This window comes from Notechis scutatus, chromosome Z (assembly GCF_049901735.1).
Source record: "Notechis scutatus isolate UNSWTSFEM ecotype Mainland chromosome Z, rNotScu1.2, whole genome shotgun sequence".
In the NCBI taxonomy this organism is placed as follows: Eukaryota; Metazoa; Chordata; class Lepidosauria; order Squamata; family Elapidae; genus Notechis; species Notechis scutatus.
This window is the reverse complement of record NC_142025.1, coordinates 119,299,494-119,326,476: the sequence shown is the minus strand read 5'-3', so window position 1 is coordinate 119,326,476 and position 26,983 is coordinate 119,299,494. Positions and strand designations below refer to the sequence as shown.

At 46.2% G+C, this 26,983-nt stretch overlaps 1 protein-coding gene across 1 annotated transcript in view; it reads right to left on the bottom strand.

Moving 5' to 3' along the window:
* Positions 1-19,604, bottom strand: part of LOC113426537 (hydroperoxide isomerase ALOXE3-like) — a 30,495-nt gene extending 10,891 nt beyond the window's left edge. The window contains 11 exon segments of the mRNA XM_026688907.2: positions 989-1,158; positions 3,454-3,540; positions 4,740-4,943; positions 6,522-6,665; positions 7,817-7,892; positions 7,894-7,984; positions 10,090-10,193; positions 10,725-10,847; positions 13,403-13,487; positions 14,751-14,955; positions 19,361-19,604. Coding sequence (XP_026544692.2) covers positions 989-1,158; positions 3,454-3,540; positions 4,740-4,943; positions 6,522-6,665; positions 7,817-7,892; positions 7,894-7,984; positions 10,090-10,193; positions 10,725-10,847; positions 13,403-13,487; positions 14,751-14,955; positions 19,361-19,591 — 1,520 coding nt within the window. The 5' untranslated portion in view covers positions 19,592-19,604.
* Between the last annotated feature and the right edge of the window lie 7,379 nt (positions 19,605-26,983).

Sequence of the window (26,983 nt, the reverse complement as noted above, 5' to 3'; positions counted from 1 at the left end):
GAATGAACAAACAGATGAATTGTTTCCTTCAAAAGCCCCCCCCCCCTTTTGCTCCTTTTTTAATCCTTATGGGAGGGGCCATTCATCATCCACCTGTGGCCTTACTCCAATGTCGACTCTGAGTTCTTAATTGTGCCTTCCCTTTGGCAGCTCTGCACATGCGCAGGCTGGGAACCGGTTCCAGAAGCTCCCCCGCCTCACTGCTGTCCGAGCCCAAAGGCAGCTGATAACTGCCAGCCTGCCCCGGCCCCATCTCTGCCTCCGATGCAGAGCCCTCATCCGAGCCATCCTCAGCCTCCAAGACTGGCCTGGGTTCCTCCCAAACCTCCTCGCTACTGTCTGACTCTGCTGCCAGCTCTGCCAGCCACCAGTGAGCCACAACACTTAGCAATGGGAATTTTGGATTCAACTTTGGACCTAAATTGAGGACCACCTGTAGTTAGAGCTTACTTTTCAGCTGCTCTGACTAAGGCTTCCTGAGACCATAATTAAGCACCCGCTTAGTTAAAACAACTCTTGTTTTATTTCAATGCTGGGAATTATTTTCATTCCCAGCTGGTAATGTCCCAAACAGTCCCTCGAGATAAACACCCACCTTTCTCTCCTTTGAATTGCTGCCAACAACTAGACTGACAAATGAATTATTAAAAAAACCCAACCGAAGAACAAAGTCCACACAGAGCTTCAAGGATTAATTCGAACAGAACGAACGACTTTGCTTCCTGCAAAGGTTCCATCATCTTGGCCTGTCCTTTATCCCTTATGGGAAGGGCATTCACCTCCCAGCCTTACTCCCGAGTCGCCCCTTTGGTCTCAGCTGCTCTTGCCTTCCAGCAGCTCTGCGCACATGCGCACTGGGAACAGGCTCCCCTGGGTCCTCTGCCTCGCTGCTTCCAGACTCCAAAGGCTCTGGAGGCAGCAGCCCACTCCTAGATGGTCCTCCTGAAGATGGAGCCCACCAAAGCACAACTACACGAAGCTCACTCACTTCCCAATGGCGGCCCAGATCTTCAACCCATCATCCCGGTAGTAGAAGTTGGGCAAGGAGGAGACGCCCCTTTCTTCAAGGTCATCGGGGAGGCAGAGGGAGGTGTAGTTGGAGACTTCTACCCCTTTGGCTAGCAGCTTCAACATGCCATCCCGGCCTGTAGCTGTGGCCTGGAGAAAGGAAAAACTGAGGTCAACACAACTGCCACGAAAAGCGAATTCTCTTCCAGGAGAAACTGAGGTGGACCCATCGGCTGGTATCAGTGGGGCCAGCTGACTTGGGAGGTGGGATTCAAAAATCCCAGGGACTGCTGGTTCACTGTCCGTTTGCTGGGTGGGCGTGGCTATGATGGGCGTGGCCTACCGGAACTTCCGAGAGGGCTGTTTTTCATCTTCCCCAGAATCCGGAGGCTTCCCTCAGGCTTCTGGGAGGGCGAAAATGGCCTCCCCCGGGCTCCGGAGGCCCTCTGGAAGCCAGAAAAGGGCCTGTTTTCAGACTTCCGGAAGGCCCATTTTTCCCTCTGCAGGGACCCTGTTTTACCTCCATCGAAAATGGGCTGCGTGGAGATTCCTGGGAGGGGTGGGGCAAATTGGGCAGGGCCAGCCAGTCGAATGCTGGTTTGGCAAACCCGATGAAAATTTAACCGCTGGTTCACCCAGACTGGTCCAAACCGATAGAATCCCACCCCTGCTTGGGACTGTCCTCCCAGGTCTTCCCATGAGATGGGATACTTCAACACTAGCGAAAGAAGCCCAAGGAACTCATCCATGGAAAAAGAGGGAGGAGAACCTGTGACCAGTGATTGCTGGTTTGGTTTCCAATTCATCCTTCTAGACCAGTGGTTCCCCAACCTTTTTTGGGGGGGGCCACGCCCCATCTAAGCATCTCTACAATCCTGATGCCCCCTCCCACCCCCCGTGACATATAATTCTTACTATTCAAAAAGCGCACTCTACTCTACTGCCTAAAAAGGTTCCTCCACGTGAGTAGTTTAAACAAGGTTCCAAAGAACGAAAGACAGTAGAAGTAACTGAGGAACTTGGTGCTCTGAGAGGAAAAGTAAAACAAGGCCTGAGAAATGAAGATAAGAAAAATAGAGTACCCACGTCTCCATTTGCAATTTGAGAGTACAATATCTATGAATATACACAAAATATACATCCAACACTGACTGTAACGCTTAGCCGAGTATAATACACAAGAGATGGGTTGTACTATAATATGTTATCTTTCCACATCTTAATGAGGTAGTGACTTTGTGTTTATTTGGGGTTTGGATGGCCCAGGGAAAGAAACTATTTGTTAGTCTAGTGGTGTGGGATTTTATTGACCTAAAACGCCGTCCAGACGGCAGCAGGTCAAAAAGATAATTGCCAGGGTGTGAGGGGTCTTCTATGATGGCCTTGATTCTGCTTTGGCAACGGGACCTGGCTAAGTCTTCCAGGGAGGGCAGAGGGCAACCAATGATCTTTTGAGCTGTGTTTATCACCCTCTGTACCGTTTTCCTGTCCTCAACCTTGGAGCCTGCATACCACACACCCAGACAGTACGTCAGAGTGCTCTCTACAGAGGCTTTATAGAAAGCCAGCAACAGCTTCTTTTCCAGATTGTTCTTCCTGAGAACCCACAGGAAGTGCAGCCGCTGCTTGAGCCTTCTTTACTATGGCCTTGGTGTTAGGGGAATAGGTGAATGAAACACAGCTGTTTCATCACAAATATATAAGAACAGTTAGCAGGCTTTCAAAAATTCAGTCAATAACTCATTTTTAATTGCCCCCATTAAAAATCAAATTGCCCCTCTCCCCGTGGGGCATGGACAACCTCTGTTCTATACCCTCATTGAGGTCTTTCTTCTAAACCATCTGCGTTTCTCATCGCCTACATTTCTGATCTGTTAGAACGGGGGTCTCAAAAACTTGGCAGCTTTTAAGACGTGTGGACTTCAACTCCCAGAATTCCTCAGCCAGCTGGGGAATCCTGGGAGTTGAAGTTCACAATGTTGCCAAGTTTGGAGGTCTCTGCATTGGAATGTCCAGATCTTCGACTGCTTCTACATCGCCAACCGCTTTTAGTAGAGTCGAATAGAGTCGTATTTTTACATTTCTCTCATTCAGGCCAGCGTGTCTCAAGATAAGCCATAAGACGTGTGGACTTCAACTCCCAGAATTCCCTAGCCAGCTGAGGCATTCTGGGAGTTGAAGTCCCCACGTCTTAAGCTAAGAAACGCTGGTTTGAAGGACCGTATAGAGAAACACGGAGCTATTCAAAACAAAGGCAGAGTGATGAATGTTAGACATGCACAGGAATTATATTTCAAACTGACGAAAAATAAGACTCGGTAAAAGCAAAGTGGATTGGTTGGCAGGCTCTAGAAGTTGCGTGTGTGAAGTCTGAACTCTTGAGGTAGAATTAGAAGGCCAGCCTTTCTGTTGTCAAAATGTCTCCCCATTTGGAAGATTTCTTACCTTATCAAAGACTCCACCAGGCTGGATGAGATTGGTACGAGCAAGCGTATTAATATGGAGAGTGTAACGGGTATGGGGTATCAGGAGCTGAAATGAAGAAAAAAGGATGGAAGGAAAGGAAAGGGGAGGGGAGGGAGGGAGGAGAAATAGAAAAGAGGAAGGGAGGGAGGGAGGAGAGAGAGAGAGAAAGAAAGAGAAAGGAAGAAGGAAGGAAGGAAGGAAAAAAAGAAAGAGAGACAGATAGAAGGGAGGATGGGAGGAAAGAAGGAAAATAGAAAATAAGGGAGGGAGGGGGAAAAGATAGAAAAGAGGAAGGGAGGGAAGCAATTGAAAATAGGGAAGGAAGGAATGAGATAGAAAAAGGAAGGGAGGGAGGAGAGTGAAAGAAAGAGAAAGGAAGAAGGAAGGAAGGAAGGAGAGACAGAAGGGAGAATGGAAGGAAGGAAGGAAGGAAAATAGAAAATAAGGGAGGGAGGGAGATAGAAAAGAGGAAGGGGGAAGAAATTGAAAATAAGGAAGGAAGGAATGAGATAGAATAGAGGGAGGGAGGGAGGGAGGAAGAAAAATAGAAAATAAGGGAGGGAGGGAGGAGAAAAAGAGAAGGGAAGATGGGAGGGAAAATGGAGAAGAAGAAAGGGAGGGAGGAGAGAGAGGATGGGAGGAAAATAGAAAAGAAAGGAGGAAGGGAGGGAAGGAAGGAAAGAAAGAAAGAAGGAAGGAAGGAGAAACAGAAGGGAGGATGGGAGGGAAAATGAAGAAGGAAGGGAGGGAGGGAGAGGATGGGAGGAAGGGAGAGAGGGGAAAATAGAAAAGAAGGAAGGGAGGGAGGGAGGGAGGGAGGGAAGGAAGGAGAAACAGAGAAGGGAGGATGGAAGGGAAAATGAAGAAGGAGGGAGGGAGAGGATGGGAAGAAGGGAGAAAGAGAAAAAGAGAAAAGAAGGGAGGGAGGGATACTGGTTAGACTTCACCATGGAATATAATTTGGGGAATACTGGGAGTTGAAGTTCCCTCATCTTAAAGGGGCCAAGTTTAAAAAACAGTGATGTAATAGGCTCCAAAGAAGTTTATAAGATCAACCTTGACTTTTCAAAGTCTCCATAGTCAACTTCCCAAAGTTGGTTTTGAAGGCAACAAACCCATCTTCAGAAGCAGAACCAAGGTGGCCTCTAAAATTATTTTTTTAGCTCCCTCCAGATTATCTCTGGGAACCCGCCACCCCCAACAGGTGCACAAGGCCCAGCCCATGCTGGGAGCCTCCCCCACCCACCCATTCTCAAGACCATTACCTTGTAAATAGGGTGACACATGGGAAGCTGCCGAAGGGTAGCCATGGCGTAGACCTCGCAGTGAAAATGGGCTTCCAAGAGGTGGGTAATGACCTCGTGGACGTGGAAGTTGGCCATTCGCACCCAGACCTTGGCTAAAGTCCAGTCCCACTTACGGTCTGTGGGCAAGAAGATGGGGCTTTCCATGCTATGGGTCTGGCTCAGCTGGGAAGAGGAAGGAGAAAGCGGATTTCAGCACATTCAGCCTCATTCAATAGCTCTGTGTGGACCCAACTTGTTTCCAATTGTCTATAAAGAGAGAGCAAACCCCACACCCTTCTAGCACTGATGTAGTTGGGTTATGAAACATCTCTAAGAAATGCACCAAGATTAGGGACCATCATTTTCTCCTCCTGCTCCTCCTCCTCCCCTTCCCAAACTCCATCTCCTTCAAGCACTGATAATGTTCCCTAGTTGGGTCATGAAACGTCTGCAAGAAAACGATCAAGCTGAGAGAGCACCAAGGACCCCACAATCATCAGCGTCCTCCCCCTCCCTCTCCTCCTTCTCCTGCTCCTCCTCTCAAACCCCAATCACTCCTAGTACTGATGATGTTCCCTAGTTTGGTCATGAAATGCCTGCAAGAAAAACAACCAAGCTCAGACAGCACCCAGGACCCCACAGTCCTTAAGCATAGAATTCTGGGAGTTGAAGTCCACTTATCTGAAACCTAGAATTCTAGGAGTTGAAGTCCACTTAAACATGGAATTCTGGGAGTTGAAGTCCACCTATCTGAAACCTGGAATTCTGGCATTGAAGTCCACCAACCTTAAACCTGGAATTCTGGGACTTGAAGTCCACCTATCATAAACATGGAATTCTGGGAGTTGAAGTCCACCAACCTTAAACATGGCATTCTGGCATTGAAGTCCACCAACGTTAAACCTGGAATTCTGGGACTTGAAGTCCACCTATCTGAAACCTGGAATTCTGGGAGTTGAAGTCCACTTATTTGAAACCTGGAATTCTGGGAGTTGAAGTCCACTTATCTGAAACCTGGAATTCTGGGAGTTGAAGTCCACTTATCTGAAACATGGAATTCTGGGAGTTGAAGTCCACTTATCTGAAACCTGGAATTCTGGCATTGAAGTCCACCAATCTTAAACCTGGAATTCTGGGACTTGAAGTCCACCTATCATAAACATGGAATTCTGGGAGTTGAAGTCCACCAACCTTAAACATGGCATTCTGGGACTTGAAGTCCACCTATCTGAAACCTGGGATTCTGGGAGTTGAATTCACCAACCTTAAACATGGAATTCTGGGAGTTGAAGTCCATCTATCATAAACATGGAATTCTGGGAGTTGAAGTCCACCTATCATAAACATGGAATTCTGGGACTTGAAGTCCACCTATCATAAACATGGAATTCTGGGACTTGAAGTCCACCTATCATAAACATGGAATTCTGGGAGTTGAAGTCCACCTATCATAAACATGGAATTCTGGGAGTTGAAGTCCACCTATCATAAACATGGAATTCTGGGACTTGAAGTCCACCTATCATAAACATGGAATTCTGGGACTTCAAGTCCACAACCCTAAACATGCAATTTTGGGAGTTGAATTCCACCTATTTGAGCCATGGAATTCTGGGACTTGAAGTCCACCTATCTTAAACATGGAATACTAGGAGTTGAAGTCCACCTATCTTAAGCATGGAATTCTGGGACCTGAAGTCCACTATAACTCCACCCATCTTTGACGGACCAAGATTGAGAACCACTGATCAACACTGTCACCTGGATAGCTATCGGCATCATCTGTTGCTCCGAGTTGAGATACAACAGGCAAATTGGGGCTGCGAGATACTGGTGCTTCCCGTTCAGTTTGGTGGTTGGGATGTCCTCTAGGATCTTGTAGTCAGCGATGAAGAGGTTCCCCTTCTGGGGTAGGAGAGAAGGAGATGAAGGAAGATGGGTGTGAACTCAGCATAGGTCTGCAATTCTGGAAAATCCAGATTTCCCGGTTGGGAAATTCACTCTTCTTCTCTTTGGCAACCATCAGGGGAGGCCCATCCAGTGTTGTTCCCATTTTAGAAAAGGAGGGAATAGCATGGAAAAATGTATTTTGGGTTCTACCACGAGGGCCCCATTTCCTCAATCTGAATTCTATTCTGATTTAGCATCCTCCAACTCAAACAATCATAAGTTGCATTAACAGAGGGATGCAATCCAGATCAAGAGAGGTACTAACACCACTCTGTAAAGCAAGGGTCTTCAAACTTGGCAAGTTTAAAACGTGTGGACTTCAATTCCCAGAATCCCTCAGCTAACATGACTGGAGGAGGATTCTGGGATTTGAAGTCCACAAGTCTTAAATCTGTCAAGTTTGAAGACCCCTGCTATAAAGCCTTAGTAAGGCCACACCTAGAGTCCTGCATCCAGTTTTGGTCACCACATTATAAAAAAGATGTTGAGACTCTAGAAAAAGTGCAGAGAAGAGCAACCAGGATGATGAGGGGACTGGAGGCTAAAACATACAATGAACGGTTGCAGGAACTGGGCTTGGCTAGTCTAGGGAAGAGAAGGACCAGGGGAGACATGACAGCAGTCTTCCAATGTTTGAGGGGCTACCCCAGAGAGGAGGAAGGGGGTCAAGCTATTTTCCAAGACACCCGAAGGCCAGACAAAGAACAATGGATGGAAACTGAGCAAGGAGAGATTCAGCCTGGAAATAAGGAGGAAATTTTCTGACAGTGAGAACCATCAACCGATGGAATAGAGGTTGCCCTCAGAAGTTGTGGGAGCTTCATCCCTGGAGGCTTTCAAGAAGAGATTGGACTGCCATTTGTCAGAAATGGTGTAGGGTCTCCTACTTGGGTGGGGTGGGGGTGGGGGTTGGACTAGTTGACCTCCATGGTTCCTTCCCAACTCTGTTCATCTGTTATCTGTTAAACTCAGATTCTTATGAGATCTCCTTGGAAGTTAGGCACCCCGAGCTACAAATATTCTCCTTTTATTGGTCCTTGGATGGTCCCCCAAATCCACAAATGGTCCACCTCCTCCCACCCATCCGATGGGACCACCTAAGTTACCTTCAGTTCTTCTTCCAGGGTGGATTTCCCCAAGCTTCCAGCCACCATCTCTTCCGTCACGGGAGATTTGGAGGGATCTCGTGCATTTGCGGAGCAGGACAGGGTTGACTCCATTGAGGAACTGGTACCCAAAGAAATCATCGTCCATCCAATGATCCATGACGTATTCTGGATTTATAGAAAGGCTTCTTAGAGAAGGATGTGAGGGCCTCCTTGCCACAGCTAAATATGGAGGCATTTGAGAAGGAAAGAGAGGGAAAGGGAAGGGTAGGACAGGATCAGGGAATGGGCTGCTACCGGTTCGCCATGGTTCGTACGTAACTGGTTGCTAATTTTATCATTTTTAATTACTGGTTCAGCGAAAGGCCCCAACTATCCTGCCCCTTGTTCTGACCAAGGCTTCCAAGACCGTAATTATGCACACGCTTATTTTAAAAACAAGTCTTGTTTTATTGCAATGCTGCGAATTATTTTCATTCCCAGCTGGTGATGAATCTCAAACAGTCCCTCGAGATAAGCACACATCTTAATTTGGAGGACTGGCATGGTATTGACGACGGTTGTCATCCGACGAGCAAAGATGGCGGGGAAGCCAGATTCACTTAACGATGGTGCCGCTTGCTTAACAACCTCGATGATTCACTTCATGACATTGGCCAGAAAGGTCATAACGTTAAGAAACATCTCACTTAAGAAATAGGTTTTGGGGTTCCATGGGGGGGGATCAATGAAGAACTAGCTGTATTGCAAGAGAGAGGTTAATCCAACGTGTCTTGCAATTGGCCGGGGGTGCTCAATATTCTTTTAATATCCAAGGGAAATAAACATATCCAACCATCCTTTTTATATTTTCCTTAAAAAATAATTGATTGTATTTATTTGTCAAAGTTCTATCCTGCCCGTCTTACGGTTGGAAGCAAGGAAAGACCAGGCAGCCACAAGGCACATGAACAAGCAATGCATTTCTAGTGAGAGAGAGAGGGAAAAAATAATAAAGGACAATGTTTGGGTGTTTGGGGACTTAGGAAAAAAGGAGAAAAATAGAAAGCACGTTGGAAATGCATAAAATTATAGGTGGAGTGGAGGAAACAGGAGAGGAAAAGCAATTCTCTTCCTTTCTTTCTTTTCTAATCTCCAGGAATAATCCAAGAAAGCTAAATAAATATTGAGACTATAGAAAGGAGGAAAGCCATTTGTGTCTCTCTTGTTTATAGCTATTTATCATCCGCTCTATCTATCTATCTATCTATCTATCTATCTATCTATCTATCTCTATCTATCTATCTATCTATCTATCTATCTATCTATCATGTATCTACTTATCTATCTATCATCTATCTATCTATGCATCTATCTATCTCTTCTATCTATCTATCTATCTATCTATCTATCTATCTATCTATCTATCTATCTATCATCTATCTATCTATCCATCCATCTATCCATCTATCCATTCATCATCTATCTATCTATCTATCTATCTATCTATCTATCTATCTATCCATCTCTATCTATCTATCTATCTATCTATCTATCTATCTATCTATCTATCTATCTATCTATCTATCTATCTATCTATCTATCTATCTATCTATCTATCTCTGCATCCATCTATCTATCTATCTATCTATCTATCTATCTATCTATCTATCTATCTATCTATCTATCTATCTATCTATCTATCTATCTATCTATCTATCTCTGGATCCATCTATGCATCTATCTATCTATCTATCTATCTATCTATCTATCTAACATTTATGTATCTATCTATCTATCTATCTATCTATCTATCTATCTATCTATCTATCTATCTATCTATCCTAGCTATCTACCTATCTACCTACTCTACCTATCTATCTATCTATCTATCTATCTATCTATCTATCTATCTATCTATCTATCTCTGCATCCATCTATGCATCTATCTATCTATCTATCTATCTATCTATCTATCTATCTATCTATCTATCTATCTATCTATCCATCCATCCATCCATCATAATCTCTATATATTCTATATCTGTCTGTCTGTCTGTGTGTCCGCCCATCCATCCATCCATCCATCCATCCATCCATCCATCCATCCATCCATCCATCCATCATATTTATCTATATATCATCTATATCTGTCTGTCTGTCTGTCAATCCCCCCACTCTCTCTCTCCCTCCCCTCTCCCCTCTCCCCTCCCCTCCCCTCCCCCTCTCTCTTTCTCTCTCCCCTATCATCTCTGCTGTCTGTTTTTGGATCACTTGGCGAAAGGGAGACCCACCTGTGACGGGAGTTTTGTGAAACCAAAAGATTTTGCGCAGATCATCCAGGCTCTCCCACGATTCCACGAGGTCAGAGAAGCCCTTCAGTCTCAGTTCAATCTCCCTGCGAGGAAGGACAAGAACAGGGAAACTGGCAGGGGGGATTGTGGGAGTCGAACTCCACACAACTTCCAAGTTGCTAAGGCTGAACCTGACTGCGCTAGCCGCCTTTGGAATTGTAACCGTACATTATTCTTGTTTCGTTTCAATGGCAAATGTCCTCAAAGGTGGTGAAAAATTTCCTTTGGGATCTTGGCTTTGAACCCATGCCCTTGGTGGAGGGTGAGATTGGATGCCCTCAAGGTACATCTCCCAAGCTGCGTTTCTAACCTATGCTATCCTCTCTGTTTTACTAGGAGAGGGAGAGAGAGACCTAGAATGCTGAATTTCTAGAACAATTAATCCGTGGAACAGCTTGCCACTACTGGGACCTCTGTTATTGGAGTTTTTCAGACAAAACTGGATGGCCCTTTGTCTGAAATGCTATTGGCTGCCCTGCTCAAGCAGAGGGTTGGTCTAGACAACCTCCAAGGTCCCTTCCCGCTCTCTTAATCTGCTCTGCTCCAGATCCTGAGCCACCACATCCATTACTCACGACTTGAGGGTGCGCACGGCAAAGACAGCCGTTTTGCTGAGCGTATACTTTGAATTTGAATGCAGGTCGTCGATGGTGTGAGCATCGATGCATCTTGGCCAGCCCGGAGCGTACTTCTTCCAGCTGTGGTGAGAAAAATCCAGCCCCAAAGATTTTTTTTTAAATCAGACACACTCACAACCAAAACATAAAACATACACACAGACACAGACACACACAAAAGAGACTAGGGAACTCCTGGCTACCTGATACAACAGGCAGGTATGGGGTGCAAATATTTTTTACTACTGGTTCTGTGGGCATGGCTAGATGGGCATGTGATGGGCATGGCTAGATGGGCGTGGCTAGATGGGCATGGCCATGCACCCCCTCCTTTTGCCTCCTAGGCCTCAGGGAAACCTCCTGGGTGAAGCAGTAAGACAGCAAAGGAGATCACAGCACAGCTGATTGTTGGAACAGCTGATCACCGGAACAGCTGATTATTGGAACAGCTGATTGTTGGAACAGCTGATCATCAGAACAGCTGATTGTTGGAACAGCTGATCATCAGAACAGCTGATTGTTGGAACAGCTGATCACCAGAACAGCTGATTGTTGGAACAGCTGATTGTTGGAACAGCTGATCATCAGAACAGCTGATTGTTGGAACAGTTGATTGTTGGAACAGCTGATCATCAGAACAGCTGATTGTTGGAACAGTTGATCATCAGAACAGCTGATCATCAGAACAGCTGATTGTTGGAACAGCTGATCATCAGAACAGCTGATTGTTGGAACAGCTGATTGTTGGAACAGCTGATCGTCAGAACAGCTGATTGTTGGAACAGCTGATAATCAGAACAGCTGATTGTTGGAACAGCTGATAATCAGAACAGCTGATTGTTGGAACAGCTGATCATCAGAACAGCTGATTGTTGGAACAGCTGATTGTTGGAACAGCTGATCGCCAGAACAGCTGACAGCTGATTGTTGGAACAGCTGATCATCAGAACAGCTGATTGTTGGAACAGCTGATCATCAGAACAGCTGATTGTTGGAACAGCTGATCATCAGAACAGCTGATTGTTGGAACAGTTGGTTGTTGGAACAGCTGATCGTCGGAACCGCTGATTATTGCAACAGCTGATCATCGGAACGGCTGATTGTTGGAACAGCTGATCATCAGAACAGCTGATTGTTGGAACAGCTGATAATCAGAACATCTGATTATTGGAACTGCTGATCGTCGGAACAGCTGATCATCAGGAGGGGGAAAGAAATACCATAAGGAGTGACTGGGCGGGGTGGGTGGTGGAGAATGCAATCAGCGATGTCGCACATGCACAATAAGGACTGACTGGGTGGCGAGGGGAGGGGCAGGAAGAGAGGGGCGGGGCCAGCCAGGGGAACGATTTACCAGTTCTACCGAACTGTGCAAAATCATAACAACCAGCTCTATTGAACCAGTCCGAACCGGTAGAATCCCACCCTTGCAAGGTTGTTGGTGCATGGAAAATATGGGAGTTGAAGTCCAAAAGGACCTCAGGGGTGGGTGGGCGTCAGGTTGGAGACGGAAATGCACAATTCTGCACATCTTTCTGTGTTAATGGCAGCTTTGAGTGCTCAGCTGCAGTTGTGAGTTCAGCATTCCCCTTTGTACTGCACACACACACACACACAAGCCCAAGCACACAGAGCCACACAGATAAACAGATACATGCAGAAATACACAGGGACACAGGCACATAAACACACAGGCAGAGAAGCATTAACACATCAACACATAGAAATAAGCACACACAAAAACACAGACACACAAACACACATGGACCCACATAAACACACACACACACAGACACACAAACCTGCATACAAATACAGATACAGATGCACAAACTTGCACACACAAACCCACACAAACCCACGAACACAGATATAGACACACAAACAGACCCACACAAAAACACCCACACCCACAGATTCACACACACAAACATGCATACAGACCCAAATACACACAAACATGCCCATACAAACTTCAAACACACAAACGCACATACTGACCCAAAGAAACTCACAGACACACAGACACAGACCCACAATAAAGTCACACAGACACACAAACATGCGTACAGACCCAGATACACACAAACACACACAGACAAACCCACACAAACTACAAACATACAGATACAGATACAGACACACACAAACGCACATACTGACCCACACAAAAAATACACAGATACAGACACACACAAACGCACATACTGACCCACACAAAAAACCCACAGACCCACAGATACAGACACATAAACATGCACACACACTGACCCACACAAACCCACAGATACAGTTCAACCAATGCACGCGCACACATGCACACACACAGACTGCATTCTGTCCGCTCACCCTTGAGTAAAGATCACAACCTCCGTTCTTCCAGGGGGAGGAGAGGTGGGTTTGGGGTCCTCCCCACCCCAATTCAGCCTCAAAAGGGGGAAATGGAATGGCAAAGCACCCGCTCCCTGCCTGTAGAAACCTAGCAGCTCAAGCCAGTGACGGTTTCTCCTTCCCTTCGACTCCCACTTCCTGGCTCTTTTGACTTCTGGGGCTCAGGGTGGCAGCTTTTTTTGGTGGTGGTGGGTGGTCCTAGTGGGTACCAGAGAGAATGGGGAGGGGGGGGCTGCTTCACTCACCCATAGCTCTCCTGCCGCTTGGCCAGCTCTTTCATGCGGTGATCCAACATGGCAGGATTCCCCACATCGTCTTGGACTGTTTTGGCTGCAGGAAAGGAGAAAGGCCGGTTCGGGCCGGGTGTCACCATGGGGGTCACAGCCTCTGCAAAACTCGAAGTACCATCATTCCCGTGGGCCCAGCCTTCCCTAATGCACCAGGGCGGTTGTTGATGCTCTGGAGACTCTTAGTATGCTCAGAGGCACTCTTTCTCGCAAGTTAAGGCTAAATCCTGGATCCTTCAATCCCACGCATATCCAGCTTGGCACCCGGATATAGCTAATCCCCAGCCAGCAAGAGCGCTGGGGCGGATGGTTATTGCAACACCACGCACCTGGGTGCCTTCATCGAAATACTCTTTGCTCCTCCTATTTTCCCCCCATAACAACAACCCTGTGAGGTGGGTTGGGCTGAGAGAGAGAGGGACTGGCCCAAAGTCGCCTAGCAGGCTTTCATGCTGGAGGTGGGATTAGAACTCACAGTCTCCTGGTGATCGGCCCAAATTTTCCTAGTCAGGTTTCATAGCTAAGGCAGAACTCACTGTCGCCTGGTCCCGAATCACCCAGCTGGCTTTCCTCTTAAGGCAGGACTAGAACTCCCCGTCTCCTGATGATCGGCCCAAAGTCATCCAGCCGGCTTTCAAAGCTAAGGCAGAACTAGAACTCACTGTCGCCTGGTCCCCGAATCGCCCAGCTGGCTTTCTCCTTAAGGCAGGACTAGAACTCCCCGCCTCCTGGTGATCGCCCAAAGTCATCCAGCCGCTTTCATAACTAAGGCAGAACTAGAACTCACTGTCGCCTGGTGATTGGCCCAAAGTCACCCAGCTGGCTTTCATGCCCAAGGGGGACTAGAACTCCCTGTCTCCTGGTGATCGGCCCAAAGTCATCCAGCCGGCTTTCATAGCTAAGGCAGATCTAGAACTCACTGTCGCCTGGTCCCAAATCGTCCAGCTGGCTTTCCTCCTTAAGGCAGGACTAGAACTCCCCTGTCTCCTGGTGATCGCCCAAAGTCATCCAGCCGGCTTTCATAACTAAGGCAGAACTAGAACTCACTGTCGCCTGGCCCCGAATCGCCAGCTGGCTTTCCTCCCAAGGCAGGACTAGAACTCCCCGTCTCCTGGTGTTGCAACGAGCAACTTCTTAACCCCTATACCATGCCATGTTCTGCCGTATCTTGAAGACTCCTCTGCAGAGAGACCCCACCCACCCACCCAGGTGGGTCTGGGGCTGGCTCACCTGCCTTCTCCCCTCCCTCCCAGGTGTGTATGTATGTGTGTGTGGGGGGGGGGAGGAGAGTGAAAAGCGGCCCCACCTGTCCCTTCGCGCAGAGTCAGGGTGCAGTAGCCCTCCAGCCACTGATAGGAGGGGAAGTGGTAGGTCTCCCCCACAGGCGTCTTCACGCTGACGTAGCTGCAGAACCAGTTGTCCTTGGGGAAGAAGAGGTAGGGCTCCTTGTGAAGGCGGATGAGGACGATGGGTCCCAGGTCCTTCTCGCAGGGCACGTCGTATTCGTCCACCTGGGCACAAAACGTTAGGCAAGGATTTAGGCAAAAGGCGGGATAAACCAACAGAGGGTCCGTCTGGAAGGAAGCAGAAACTTCCTCGGCACTTGAGGGCAAGTTAGCTGGTGGAACTGCCTGCCACCAGAGGTTGTGGGGAGGTGCTCCATCACGGGAGGGAGGCTTTGAAGAAGAGACCGGGCAGCCGGAGGTCTGGAATGGCATAGGGTCTCCTGCCTCAGCAGCGGGGAGGGTGGGGGGTGGGTTAGACTAGAAGACCTCTTAAGGTCCACCTCTATTCTGATGGTGCGTTTTCTGGCTGTTGGATGAAGTCTGAGGGAAATTGGGTGGGTGGGTGGGTGGGGGTCTTTGTGTGTGAATCTGGGGTTCTGAGGCGTCTCAGCTTCTCCTCTCAGCTTCTCTGCTCTACGCTTACGACCGTTGCCAATCCAACCGCAGTCACAACATCCAGGTAAGCCATCTCTGTGGGAAGCTTCTCTGTGCTCCTTCCTTCCTTCCTTCCTCTCTCCCTTCCTCCCTCCCCTTCCTTCCTTCCTCTATCCCTTCCTCTTTCCCTCCCTCCTTCCTTCCTTCCTCCCTGATTCCTCCCTCCCTCCCTCCTTCCTTCCTTCCTCCCTGATTCCTCCCTCCCTCCTTCCTTCCTCTATCCTCCTTTTCCTTCCTTCCTTCCTTCCTCCCTGATTCCTCCCTCCCTCCTTCCTTCCTTCCTCTATCCCTTCCTCTTTCCCTTCCTCCCTCCCTCCTTCCTCTCTCCCTCCCTCATTCCTTCCTTCCTTCCTCCCTGGATTCCTCCCTCCCTCCCTCCTTCCTTCCTTCCTCTATCCCTTCCTCCCTCCCTCCCTCCCTCCCTCATTCCTTCCTTCCTCCCTCCCTCCTTCCTTCCTCTCTCCCTCCCTCATTCCGTCCTTCCTTCCTCCCTGATTCCTCCCTCCTTCCTTCCTTCCTCTATCCCTTCCTCTTTCCTTCCTCTCTCCCTCCTTCCTTCCTTCCTGTCTCTCATTCCTCCCTGATTCCTCCCTCCTTCCTTCCTTCCTCTCTCCCTTCCTTTCTCTTCCTCCCTCCCTCCTCATTCCTTCCTTCCTCCCTGATTCCTCCTCCCTCCCTCCCTTTCCTTCCTTCCTTTCTCTGATTCATACCTCACTCTTTCCTTCCTTCCTTCCTTCCTCCCTCCCTCCTCCCTCCCTCGTCTCTCCCTCTCTCTCTCCTTCTGTCCCCCTTCCTCCCTTCCTCCCTGATTCATTCCTCCTTCCTTCCTCTTCCCTTCCTCCCTGATTCCTCCCCTCTCTTCTTCTTCCTTCCTTCCTTCCTTCCTTCCTTCCACTCTGATTCATTCCTCTCTCCCTTCCTCCTTGATTTCCCCCTCTCTCCTTCCTCCTTTCCTCTTTCCCTCTCTCCCTCCCTCCCCCTTCCTCTCTAATTCATGCCTTCCTCTTTCCTTCCCCCTCCCTCCCTCCCCTCCCTCCTTCCTTCCTTCCTTCATCTCTCCCTTCCTCCATCCCTCCTTCCTTCCTTTCTCCCTGATTTATTCCTCCTTCCTTCCTCACTTCCTCCCCGATTCCTCCCTCCCTCCTTCCTTCCTTCTTTCCTTCCTTCCTTTCTCTGATTCATACCTCCCTCTTTCCTCCCTTCCTTCCTCCCTCCCCCCTCCCTCCTCCCTCCCTCCTTCCGTCTCTCCTCCCTCTCTCCTTCTGTCCCTCCTTCCTCCCTTCCTCCCTGATTCATTCCTTCTTTTCTTCCTTCCTCTTCCCTTCCTCCCTGATTCTTCCCCCTCTCTTCTTCCTTCCTTCCTTCCTTCCTTCCTTCCTTCCTTCCTTCCTTCCTTCCTTCCTTCCTTCCTTCCTTCCACTCTGATTCATTCCTCTCTCCCTCCTCCTTTCCTCTTTCCCTCTCTCCCTCCCTCCCTTCCTCTCTGATTCATGCCTCCCTCTTTCCTTCCCCTTCCTCCTTCCATCCTCCCTCCCTCTTCCTTTGTCTCTCCATTCCTCCCTTCTTCCATCCCTCCTTCCTTCCTTTCTCCCTGATTCATTCCTCCCTCCCTCCCCCTTCCTTCTGCTCTCCCTTTCTCCTCCCTTCCCTTCCTTTCCTCCCTCTCCCTTCTTCCCTCCTCCCTTGGACATTTCTAGGGCTGAGAGGAGGTGGCTGGCACAAGATGTCCCAGCTGACTTCATGCCCAAGGCAGGACTAGAATTCCCAAACCTCCCATTTTCCAGCCTGGTGCCTTCATGGCTACCCCAAAATGGCTCTCTTGGTCTTCTACAAAGCAATTGAAATGGTTGGATGGAGTGACCCATGGCTGAGTCATTTCTCCGCTGCAGAGAAGCCTGATTCGGCCTGGTATTAAACGTCCCTGACCTGAAAGGCATGCCTAATTCCCTCCCCCTCTTAAAAAAAAAAAAAAAACTAGAAGCTTTCCTTCCCCCATGGCCTCCACCCCCAAGAAGATTTAGCAACTTTTAATAACCGTCAGGAAATTACGAGCCTCCCTCCAAAATATTGGCCAACTTCCTCTCTCTAATTATAGAAGATAATCTTTGTTCTTCAGGCTTAAGCTGGGAGGTCCTTGTTGGTCTCTGAGCTGAGTGGTTTTCTTGCAGACGTTTCATGACCCAGCTAGGGAACCTCATCAGTGCCAGAAGGGTTGTTGTGGTAGTGGTGGAGGAGGAGGAAGAGGAGGAAGTGGAGGAGGAGGAGGAAGAGGAGGGCTATGGGGTCCTTGGTGCTCTCTGGCTTTGATTGTTTTCTTGCAGACGTTTCATGGCCCAACTAGGCAACATCATCAGTGCTAGAAGGGAGGTGAGTTTGCAGAGAAGAGGAGGAGGAGGAGGATTGTGGGGGTTCTTGGTGCTTTTCTGAGTTCGGCTGCTTTCTTGCAGACATTCCATAACCCAGCTAGGTAATATCATCAGTGCTCGAAGGGAGGAGGGGTTTTCAGAAAGAAGGAGGGGAGGAGGAGGAGAAGAGGGAGGAAGAGGAAGGACTGTGGAGTCCTTGGTGCTCTCTGGCTTTGATTGTTTTCTTGCAGACGTTTCATGGCCCAACTAGGCAACATCATCAGGGCAAGAAGGGAGTGGGGTTTGTGGAGAGGAGGAGGGGGGAGGACTGTGGGGTATTTGATGCTCTTTGAGCTTGGCTGCTTTCTTGCAGACGTTTAATAACCCAGCTAGGGAACAGCGTCAGTGCTCCTCCACAGTGGAGGAGGAGGAGGGGTGGAGGGAGAGGAGGAGGAGGACGGTGGTGTCCTTGGGGCTCTCTGACTGGTGGTTTTCTTGCAGACGTTTCATGACCCGACTAGGGAACCTCATCAGTGCCAGAAGGGAGTGGGGTTTGCTCTCTGTTTATGTACAAGCGGTTCGCCATTACCAATTCAGTCAAACAATCACACACAAGAAACAAACGTTCAATCAAGCAACCACCAAGAAGAAACCAACACTCCCATCCAAACCGACATGGCAAGACCACTTGTACATAAACAGAGTGCAAATCCTACAAACCCTTCTAGTACATTACTTCCTCTTTCTTCTTTTTCTCCTCCTCCTCGTCCTCTTCTTCTTTTCTTCTTCCTCCTCCTCCTCCTCTTCTCCTTCTTTTCTTCCTCCTCCTCCTCCTCCTCTTCTTCTTCTTTTCCTCCTCCTCCTCCTCCTCCTCCTCCTCCTCCTCCTCCTCCTTCTTTTCTTCTTCCTCCTCCTCCTCTTCTCCTCTTCTTCTTCCTCCTCCTCCTCCTCTTCTTCTTTTCCTCCTCCTCCTCTTCTCCTCTTCTTCTTCCTCCTCCTCCTCTTCTTCTTCTTTTCCTCCTCCTCCATCTCCTCTTCTTCTTCCTTTTCCTCCTCCTCCTCCTCCTCTTCTTCTTTTCCTCCTCCTCCTCCTCCTCCTCCTCCTCCTCCTCCTCCTCCTCCTCCTCCTCCTCTTCTCCTTCTTTTCTTCTTCCTCCTCCTCCTCCTCTTCTCCTCTTCTTCTTCCTCCTCCTCCTCTTCTTCTTTTCCTCCTCCTCCATCTCCTCTTCTTCTTCTTTTCCTCCTCCTCCTCCTCCTCTTCTTCTTTTTCTCCTCCTCCTCCTCTTCTTCTTTTTCTCCTCCTCCTCGTCCTCTTCTTCTTTTCTTCTTCCTCCTCCTCCTCTTCTTCTTCTTTTCCTCCTCCTCCTCCTCCTCCTCCTCCTCCTCCTCCTCCTCCTCTTCTCCTTCTTTTCTCCTTCCTCCTCCTCCTCTTCTCCTTCTTTTCCTCCTCCTCCATCTCCTTCTCCACACACCCCACTCGCTCCCAGCCCTGATGATGTCCCCTAGCCTGCTCACGGGACGTCTGGGAGAAAACCAGCCTGCTCAGAGAGCCCCAAGGACACCTCCCCGCCCGCCCCCGTCACCACCCCTGGCGGAACCCCTTTCGAAGCCCTTCCTCTCCGGATACTCACAGCTCCGGGGACGAAATCTTTCCCCAGCTTGTCCAGGCGCTGCTTGGCGCTTTCTGCCCGCTCGCCCACCAGAGTGATGGAAATGGTGCTGTAGCTGCCAGCTAAGATCATGTCGCCGGTGGCCACCGAAACTTTATAGGTCGGCATTTGGGGATCCGGCGCAGTGAGCTCAGAACGCAACCAGGCAAGGAAGGTTTCTGGCGAGCTGGTGCTTTCGACGGGCTGAGACATCGCAAGCAACTCCTCCCCAGGAAGGCTTACACGGCCACACACCTACCGCGGATGAATTATAGCCATGTCTCCCACGCCTTGGGCGAGAAATGAGATTTGGAGGCAGCCCGGGTCTCCATTGGCTGGTTTGGCTTCAAAAGAAAGAGCCGCCCGCTCCTAGTTGCACAAACCCGTTTTTGGTTTATTTATTTCTTTATTTATATAGCAAGAGCAATAAGCCTTTAGACTTATACACCGCTTAACAGGGCTTTTACAGCCCCCTCTAAGCAGTTTACAGAGTCAGCCTCTTGCCCCCAACAATCTGGCTCCTCCTTTTACCCAACCTTAGAAGGAAGGATGGAAAGGCTGAGTCAACCTGGAGCTGGTCAGGATCGAACTGCTAGTAGTGGGCAGAGTCAGCCTGTGCTTGGGAAGGAAGGAAGGAAGGAAGGAAGGAAGGAAGGAAGGAAGGAAGGTTACAAAATAGAGAGGAAGGAAGGAAGGAAGGAAGGAAAGAAGGAAGGAAGGAAATAAGATAGAGAGGACGGAAGGAAGGAAGGAAGGAAGGAAGGAAGGAAGGAAGGAAGGAAGGAAGGAAGGAAGGAAGGAAGGAAGGAAGGACATAAGATAGAGAGGAAGGAAGGAAGGTTACAAAATAGAGAGGAAGGAAGGAAGGAAGGAAGGAAGGAAGGAAGGACATAAGATAGAGAGGAAAGAAGGAAGGAAGGAAGGAAGGAAGGAAGGAAGGAAGGAAGGAAGGAAGGAAGAAAGGAAGGTTACAAAATAGAGAGGAAGGAAGGAAGGAAAGAAGGAAGGAAGGAAGGACATAAGATAGAGAGGACGGAAGGAAGGAAGGAAGGAAGGAAGGAAGGAAGGAAGGAAGGAAGGAAGGAAGGAAGGAAGGAAGGAAGGACATAAGATAGAGAGGACGGAAGGAAGGAAGGAAGGAAGGAAGGAAGGAAGGACATAAGATAGAGAGGAAGGAAGGAAGGTTACAAAATAGAGAGGAAGGAAGGAAGGAAGGAAGGAAGGAAGGAAGGAAGGAAGGAAGGAAGGAAGGAAGGACATAAGATAGAGAGGAAAGAAGGAAGGAAGGAAGGAAGGAAGAAAGGAAGGTTACAAAATAGAGAGGAAGGAAGGAAGGAAAGAAGGAAGGAAGGAAGGACATAAGATAGAGAGGACGGAAGGAAGGAAGGAAGGAAGGAAGGAAGGACACAAGATAGAGATAAAGGAAGGAAGGAGATGAGATTGAGAGAGAGGAAGGAAGACTGTTGGCATCTGGATCATATTTATGACGGACATAGGGCCCTCGAGTCGTGTGATCCCATTTGGCGACTTTCCGGCCAGCAAAGTCCACGGGGAAACCAGATCCACTTAATGACCATGTGACTCATTTAACAATGGCAGCGATTCACTTAACAGCGGGGGCTAGAAAAGTGGTCAAACGGGGGCCAAACTCCCTTAATGAATGTCTTCCTTAGCAACATAAAATTTGGGCACAATTGTGGCCGTAAAGTCAAAGACTATTTGTATTATTTTCACAAATAACTCGACATCTCATCTATTCTGTTCTGTGCTGTTCTCAATTCTGTTCTGTTCTAAAAGAGAATAGAATAAAGTAGAACAGAACAGAAAACAGGTTTTCTGTTCTACTTTATTCTATTTTATTTTCTACTCTACTCTATTCTCTTCTCAATTATATTCACTTCTCTTTTCTCTTCTCTTCTATTGCATTCTCATTTCTCTTCTATTTTTCTTCTAATTCTGAATTCTATTCTATTTTCTGTTCTATTCTATTCTCAATTCTGTTCTCAATCCTGTTCACTTCTTTTTTATCTTCTCTTCTCTTCTAGTCTATTGTATTCTAGTTTACTCTATTTTATTGTCAATTCTGTTCTCTTCTATTTTCTCTTCTAATTCTGAATTCTATTTTCTTTTTTGTTTTCTGTTCTATTCTCAATTCTGTTCTTTTGTATTTTCTGTTCTGTTCTCTTCTACTTTATTTTCTTCTCTTTTCTGTTCTATTCTATTCTCAATTCTGTTCTCTTCCATCTTCTGTTCTGTGCTGTTCTACTTTATTCTCTTCTCAATTCTGTTCACTTCTCTCTTCTCTTGTATTCTATTGTATTCTCAATTCTGTTTGCTTCTATTTTCTGTTCTCTTTTTACTTTATTCTGTTCTCAATTCTCTTCTCTTCTTCTTTTCTCTTCTCATTAATTTTCCTGCTGCATGAGCCAGACTGGCACCCAAAACAGGTGTGGACAGAGATGAGGGGAACACAAGCTCTGTAATTCAACTGACCTAAATCCACTGACCTTCTTGGTACTTTTCCAAAGAAGCAACCTACCCAACATCCAGGCAGGACGCTTACAATCTGCTGAGTGCACATGGCTTTGGGCTGGGAGATCAAAGCCCCATGGATCTTTTCCAGTTATGACAGGAAGACAGACATGTTTGGAGAGCAATTAGGTTTAACTTTGAAAATGTTTTTTATTTATTTATTTATTTTCAGGTCAAAAATTTGTTCACCGTTTGGGAAGTAGAGCTCTGCTTTTTTAAAAAAGAAATTCAACTTGTTTTTTTTTTCTCTCTCTCTGTCTGAATAGAGCTGGAAGGGACTTTGGAGGTCATCTAGTCCAGCCCCCTGCTCAAGCAGGAGACCCTATACCATTTCAGACAGGTGGCTGTCCAATTTCTTCTTCAAAACCTCCAGTGATGGAGCACCCACAATTTCTGGTGGCAAGCAGTCCTCACGGTTAGAAAGTTTCTCCTTAATTCCAGGTTGCTTCTCTCCTTGGTTAGTTTCCACCTGTTGTTTCTTGTCCTTCATTCAGGGGCTTTAGAGAATAGGTGCCCCCACCTCTTCTTTGGGGCAGCCCCCCAAATACTGGAAGATTGTTACCGTATCTCCCCTAATTCTTCTTTTCTCTAGCTAGCCAAAGCCAAATCCTGCAACCGTTCTTCTTCCTACGTTTTAATCTCTAGGCCTTTTAATCCTCTTAGTTGCCCTTCTCTGCATTTCCCCCCCAAAGTCTCAAAATCTTTTTTTTTTTTTTTTGTAATGTGTTGACCCAAACTGGATGCAGGATTCCAGGTGTGGCCTTACTAAGGCTTTACAAAGTGGTACTAATCCTTCACGTGATTTTGATTCTATGCCTCTGCTTATACAACCCAGGATCGTATTAGCTTTTTTTGGCAGCTGGCACACACGGCTGGCTCATGTTTAAATGCAGTGTGTGTGTGTGGGGGGCGGGGCGGGGAAATGAATGGGAATACAGGTTTTCCAGTGAGAGACAAAAGGACATGTACAGAAAATGGACTTACGGTTAGTCCTCTGACTTACGACCGTACTTTTAGTGAAGACACAACAGGGTGTGGAAAAGTTTCCATCACTAAGCCTAGTGGTTATTAAATGGGTTGCACCATCTTTTTGCCATGGTGGTTCAGCAAATCCCCACAGATTTTATTTTATTTTTTTTACAAATTTTATCAAATATATGATTTAAAAACATTGAACATGGCGAAATCATATTTGACGTATCTTTTTGTCTTACATCTTATAACATATATTTCTTATATACATTTCTACATACTGAGTCTTTTGACATTTAATTTTCCTTTAATACACCATCTGATATCCTCAGTTTTCGTTTATCCACAGCATCTCGAATATATACCTTCTATAAATCCTATTTCTCTTTTTCATTTTGAGTCCTCCCTTTCCTTCCCCACCAATGATAAAAATTTATTTCAAATTGTGTAATATTCTCCTTGTCTTTTCATCTCTAAAGTCATTCTATCCATTTCAGTGCATAACAAGATCTTATTTATTGCTTCATCTTCACTTGGGATTTTTCTCGCCTTGCATTTCTTTTTTTAAAAAAAACTATTAAACAATTTTTCTTATATACACCATTTCCATTCATTACAATGCTTCTGTGATGGTATACATACTTTTACATAAACCTTGACTATCTATACGTTTGTTTATATTCCTTAATCTATCTTTGTCCACTATAACTTTTATCTTATTATTCTATTGTCGTCTTCTCTATTCATCTCTATATCTATTATTTAGCCAATTATACAATACATTCCACATCAAATAATATTCTATTTCCTCTCTTTCCTTTATCTCCATGGTCAACTTATCCACCTTGAAACACTTTAGTATCTTTTTTATCACATTTTCCTTTGGTGGCATGCTATCATTTTTCCAATTCTGTTCGTAAGTTATTCTTTGGGCAAACACCATTCTTGCCACTATAATAACATGGATTATTAAATAGGTCTCTTCTTTGCTATCTTTGACATAATTCCCAATAAAAAAAAAAATTCTGGTTTATAATCTATTTTTAGTCCCATCATTTCTTCTAACCATATCCAAATCCTAAACCAAAACTCATGTTGTTGGTTTTTTTTTTTTTTTTTTTTGCAAACTCACCATGTATGTGCCCCATTCTTGTATACACTTCCAGCAATTTGATAGAATAGAATAGAATTCTTTTATTGGCCAAGTGTGATTAGACACACAAGGAATTTGTCTTGGTGCATAAGCTCTCAGTGTACATAAAAAGAAAAGATACATTTGTCAAGAGTCAAGAATCATCAGGTACAACACTTAATAATAGTCACTGATTGATTTTTGTCAATCTTGCTGATGGGAGGTGCCACTGGTCCCCACAGATTTTATTTTCATGGCGGGGGAAAAAAGTGCAATTAGCACGAAGAACGTGCAGCCTGAAAATGCAATTTAGCCTGAAGAACATTCTGTACAGATAATCTTCGACATATGACCATTGGATTTCACGGCTGTTCAAACTTGTAACATTGCCTAAGCAAGGCAGTTGTTTAAAAAAGTTATGCCCGGTTTTACAAGCTCTCCCCCCATATATATATTTATATATATATATTAAAAAAAACTAATAAAGAGAGAATCCTATCTAATAAAATATGGTAATAAAATTATTTATTTTAAAAAAAGGTTCTGAGAATGAGGCCTCTCCGCCCACCCTCCAATCTGGCCTCTTGGACTGATCCAGTCTCAAAAACCCCACCCCTAACCATGCCTATGGATTGGCACACCCACACCCACACATCCACACACCCACACAGTCCTCAAAAAAAAAAAAAAAAAAGATTCGGGAAAAACTCATAGCAGAAACCACAGTGGGATGCTTGGGCAGAAGAGGGCAACGGCGCCACCTGGGGACTGTAGAGGTTATAACCAGAGCCTTTGCAAGACCTTGACCTATTTAAAATAATATTTAATTGTCAACCTTCCTTTTTCTCTCCCCTCCCAGGGAGATTTTCATCCTCTGATGGATAGTTTGCAGCTTTAAAAAGAATAACAACAATAATATTTGCCTGTCTCCTTTGAACTCAAAATACAGGGTGCAGCAGATTTTGATTGCAAGGTGAAGAGGCTTATAATTCGTATTTTTAATGGTTTCATGGATGTGCCAACTCTTTCTTTTCTTTTTTCTTTTTTGAAATACAATTTTTTTAATTTTTGTTTCTATAAACACATCATGGTGTGAACGTTGGAGGTTCCAGGTCATTTTACATTTTAAAAACAAACAGGACAATGGTTTCACATTGATATTATTAACTTTCTTACGTAATTTGATATTAATTATCGATCTTAATTATTCAATATTCTCATGAACTGTTTTGTATCGGTCTTTATATTCTTAACCTCCTTTTTTAATATTAAATTCTATATTAGTAGTCATACTTACAGTATTTAACTCATTATATCATTCAAATGACCATTCGTAAATTCATGTTAATTTGTATTTTCTATTTATTTATCCCCATTTTAGTTCTTGGCTGTGCCACCATTTTACACCTAAAACAAATTTTTTTCCTACTCCCAATTGTAATAACACAAACAATATATATCTTATTGACATTTAACGTATTATACCATTCTCGTAATATTATACTCCCCTTTATCTAGGAACATATTTCACTATTTTATTTTTAAATAAATTTCATGGATGTACCAACTTTTTCTTTTCTTTTCACTGTCTCCCTCCGGAACATCCTTCCATCCTCCCTGAGATTTCCTGGTGGTCCCCCATCCAATCTCTAAACCTGCTGCTGTCCCCAATTCGGGTCGGAGCCTGGTACCGAGGCCAATGATTGGACGCCAAGCACGGGGTGTAGGGTTTTATTTTGGACTGCTTTTTATGGGAGTACTCCAAGGAAAAGGGCTCTTGGCATTGAGGGCAACGAAGAGTTTAAGAAAACTTTATCCATTTTCAGTAAGGGAGAAGATGGGACAAGGCAGAATGATAAGAAATATCGACCCTGTTTCCCCCAAAATACGACCTACCTTGAAAGTAAGTCCTAGCTCGATTTCTTTACACATGCGCCTAATATAAGCCCTACCCCAAAATAAGCCCTAATTGAGATCCCGCCCACTCCAGAGTGGACGGGTAAAAATTAAGCTAGGGTGGGGATTGGGGGTATAGCTGCCCTACTACTTACCTTTGGACAATTGTAGCTGGGCCTTGTACACACTGACACCTGCCTCACCAGCCCATTTCTTTTGCAGCCGGCAAGGCTGGCAAGGCTTTCCTGAAGGCCTCTGGAGCTGAGAGCAAAGCTCAGGATCGATCCAGAGGTCCATTATCGGCTGCAGAGGCCTTCAGGGAAGCCTTGCCGGCCACAGAAGTAGTAGGTCCTGAAGGCCTCTGATCGCGAAAAGGGGGCGATACGTGTAAGTGAGGTTAGTCAGTGGAGGACATCCCCCGAAAATAAGACCTGGTGCCTTTTTTGGTGGTAAAGATATAAGACAGGGTCTTATTTTTGGGCAAACACAGATAATAAACATTTTAATAATGTTCTAACAATTTGTTCTATTGGTCTCTAGCTGTACCTATTCTTAAGCCCTTGGCTAATGGATGCTCCAGGAATTATATCTAATACACATTTTATTTGCTCCAGGCCATCTCTATATCCTAACTTCTAGCTGAGGTCGGCTTGGTAAGGCCACACTTGGAATACTGCATCCAATTTTGGTCGCCACGATGTAAAAAAGTGGTTGAAAAGCTAGAAAGAGTGCAGAGAAGAGCAACCAGGACGATGAGGGGACTGGAGGCTAAAAGATACGATGAACGCTTGCAGGAACTGGGCCTGGCTAATCTAGGGAAGAGAAGGACCAGGGGAGACAGGGTGGCAGTCTTCCAGCATTTGAGGGTGGGGGGTTGGACTAGATGACCTACAAGGTCCCTTCCAACTCTGTTAATCTGACTTTAATCTGATTTTAATGAACAAACAGACTGGGGAGACAGGATAGCAGTCTTCCAACGTTTGAGGGGCTGCCACAAAAAGGAAGGGATCAAGCTATTCTCCAAAACCCCTGAAGGCCAGACAAGGAATAATGGATGGACACTCATCAAGGAG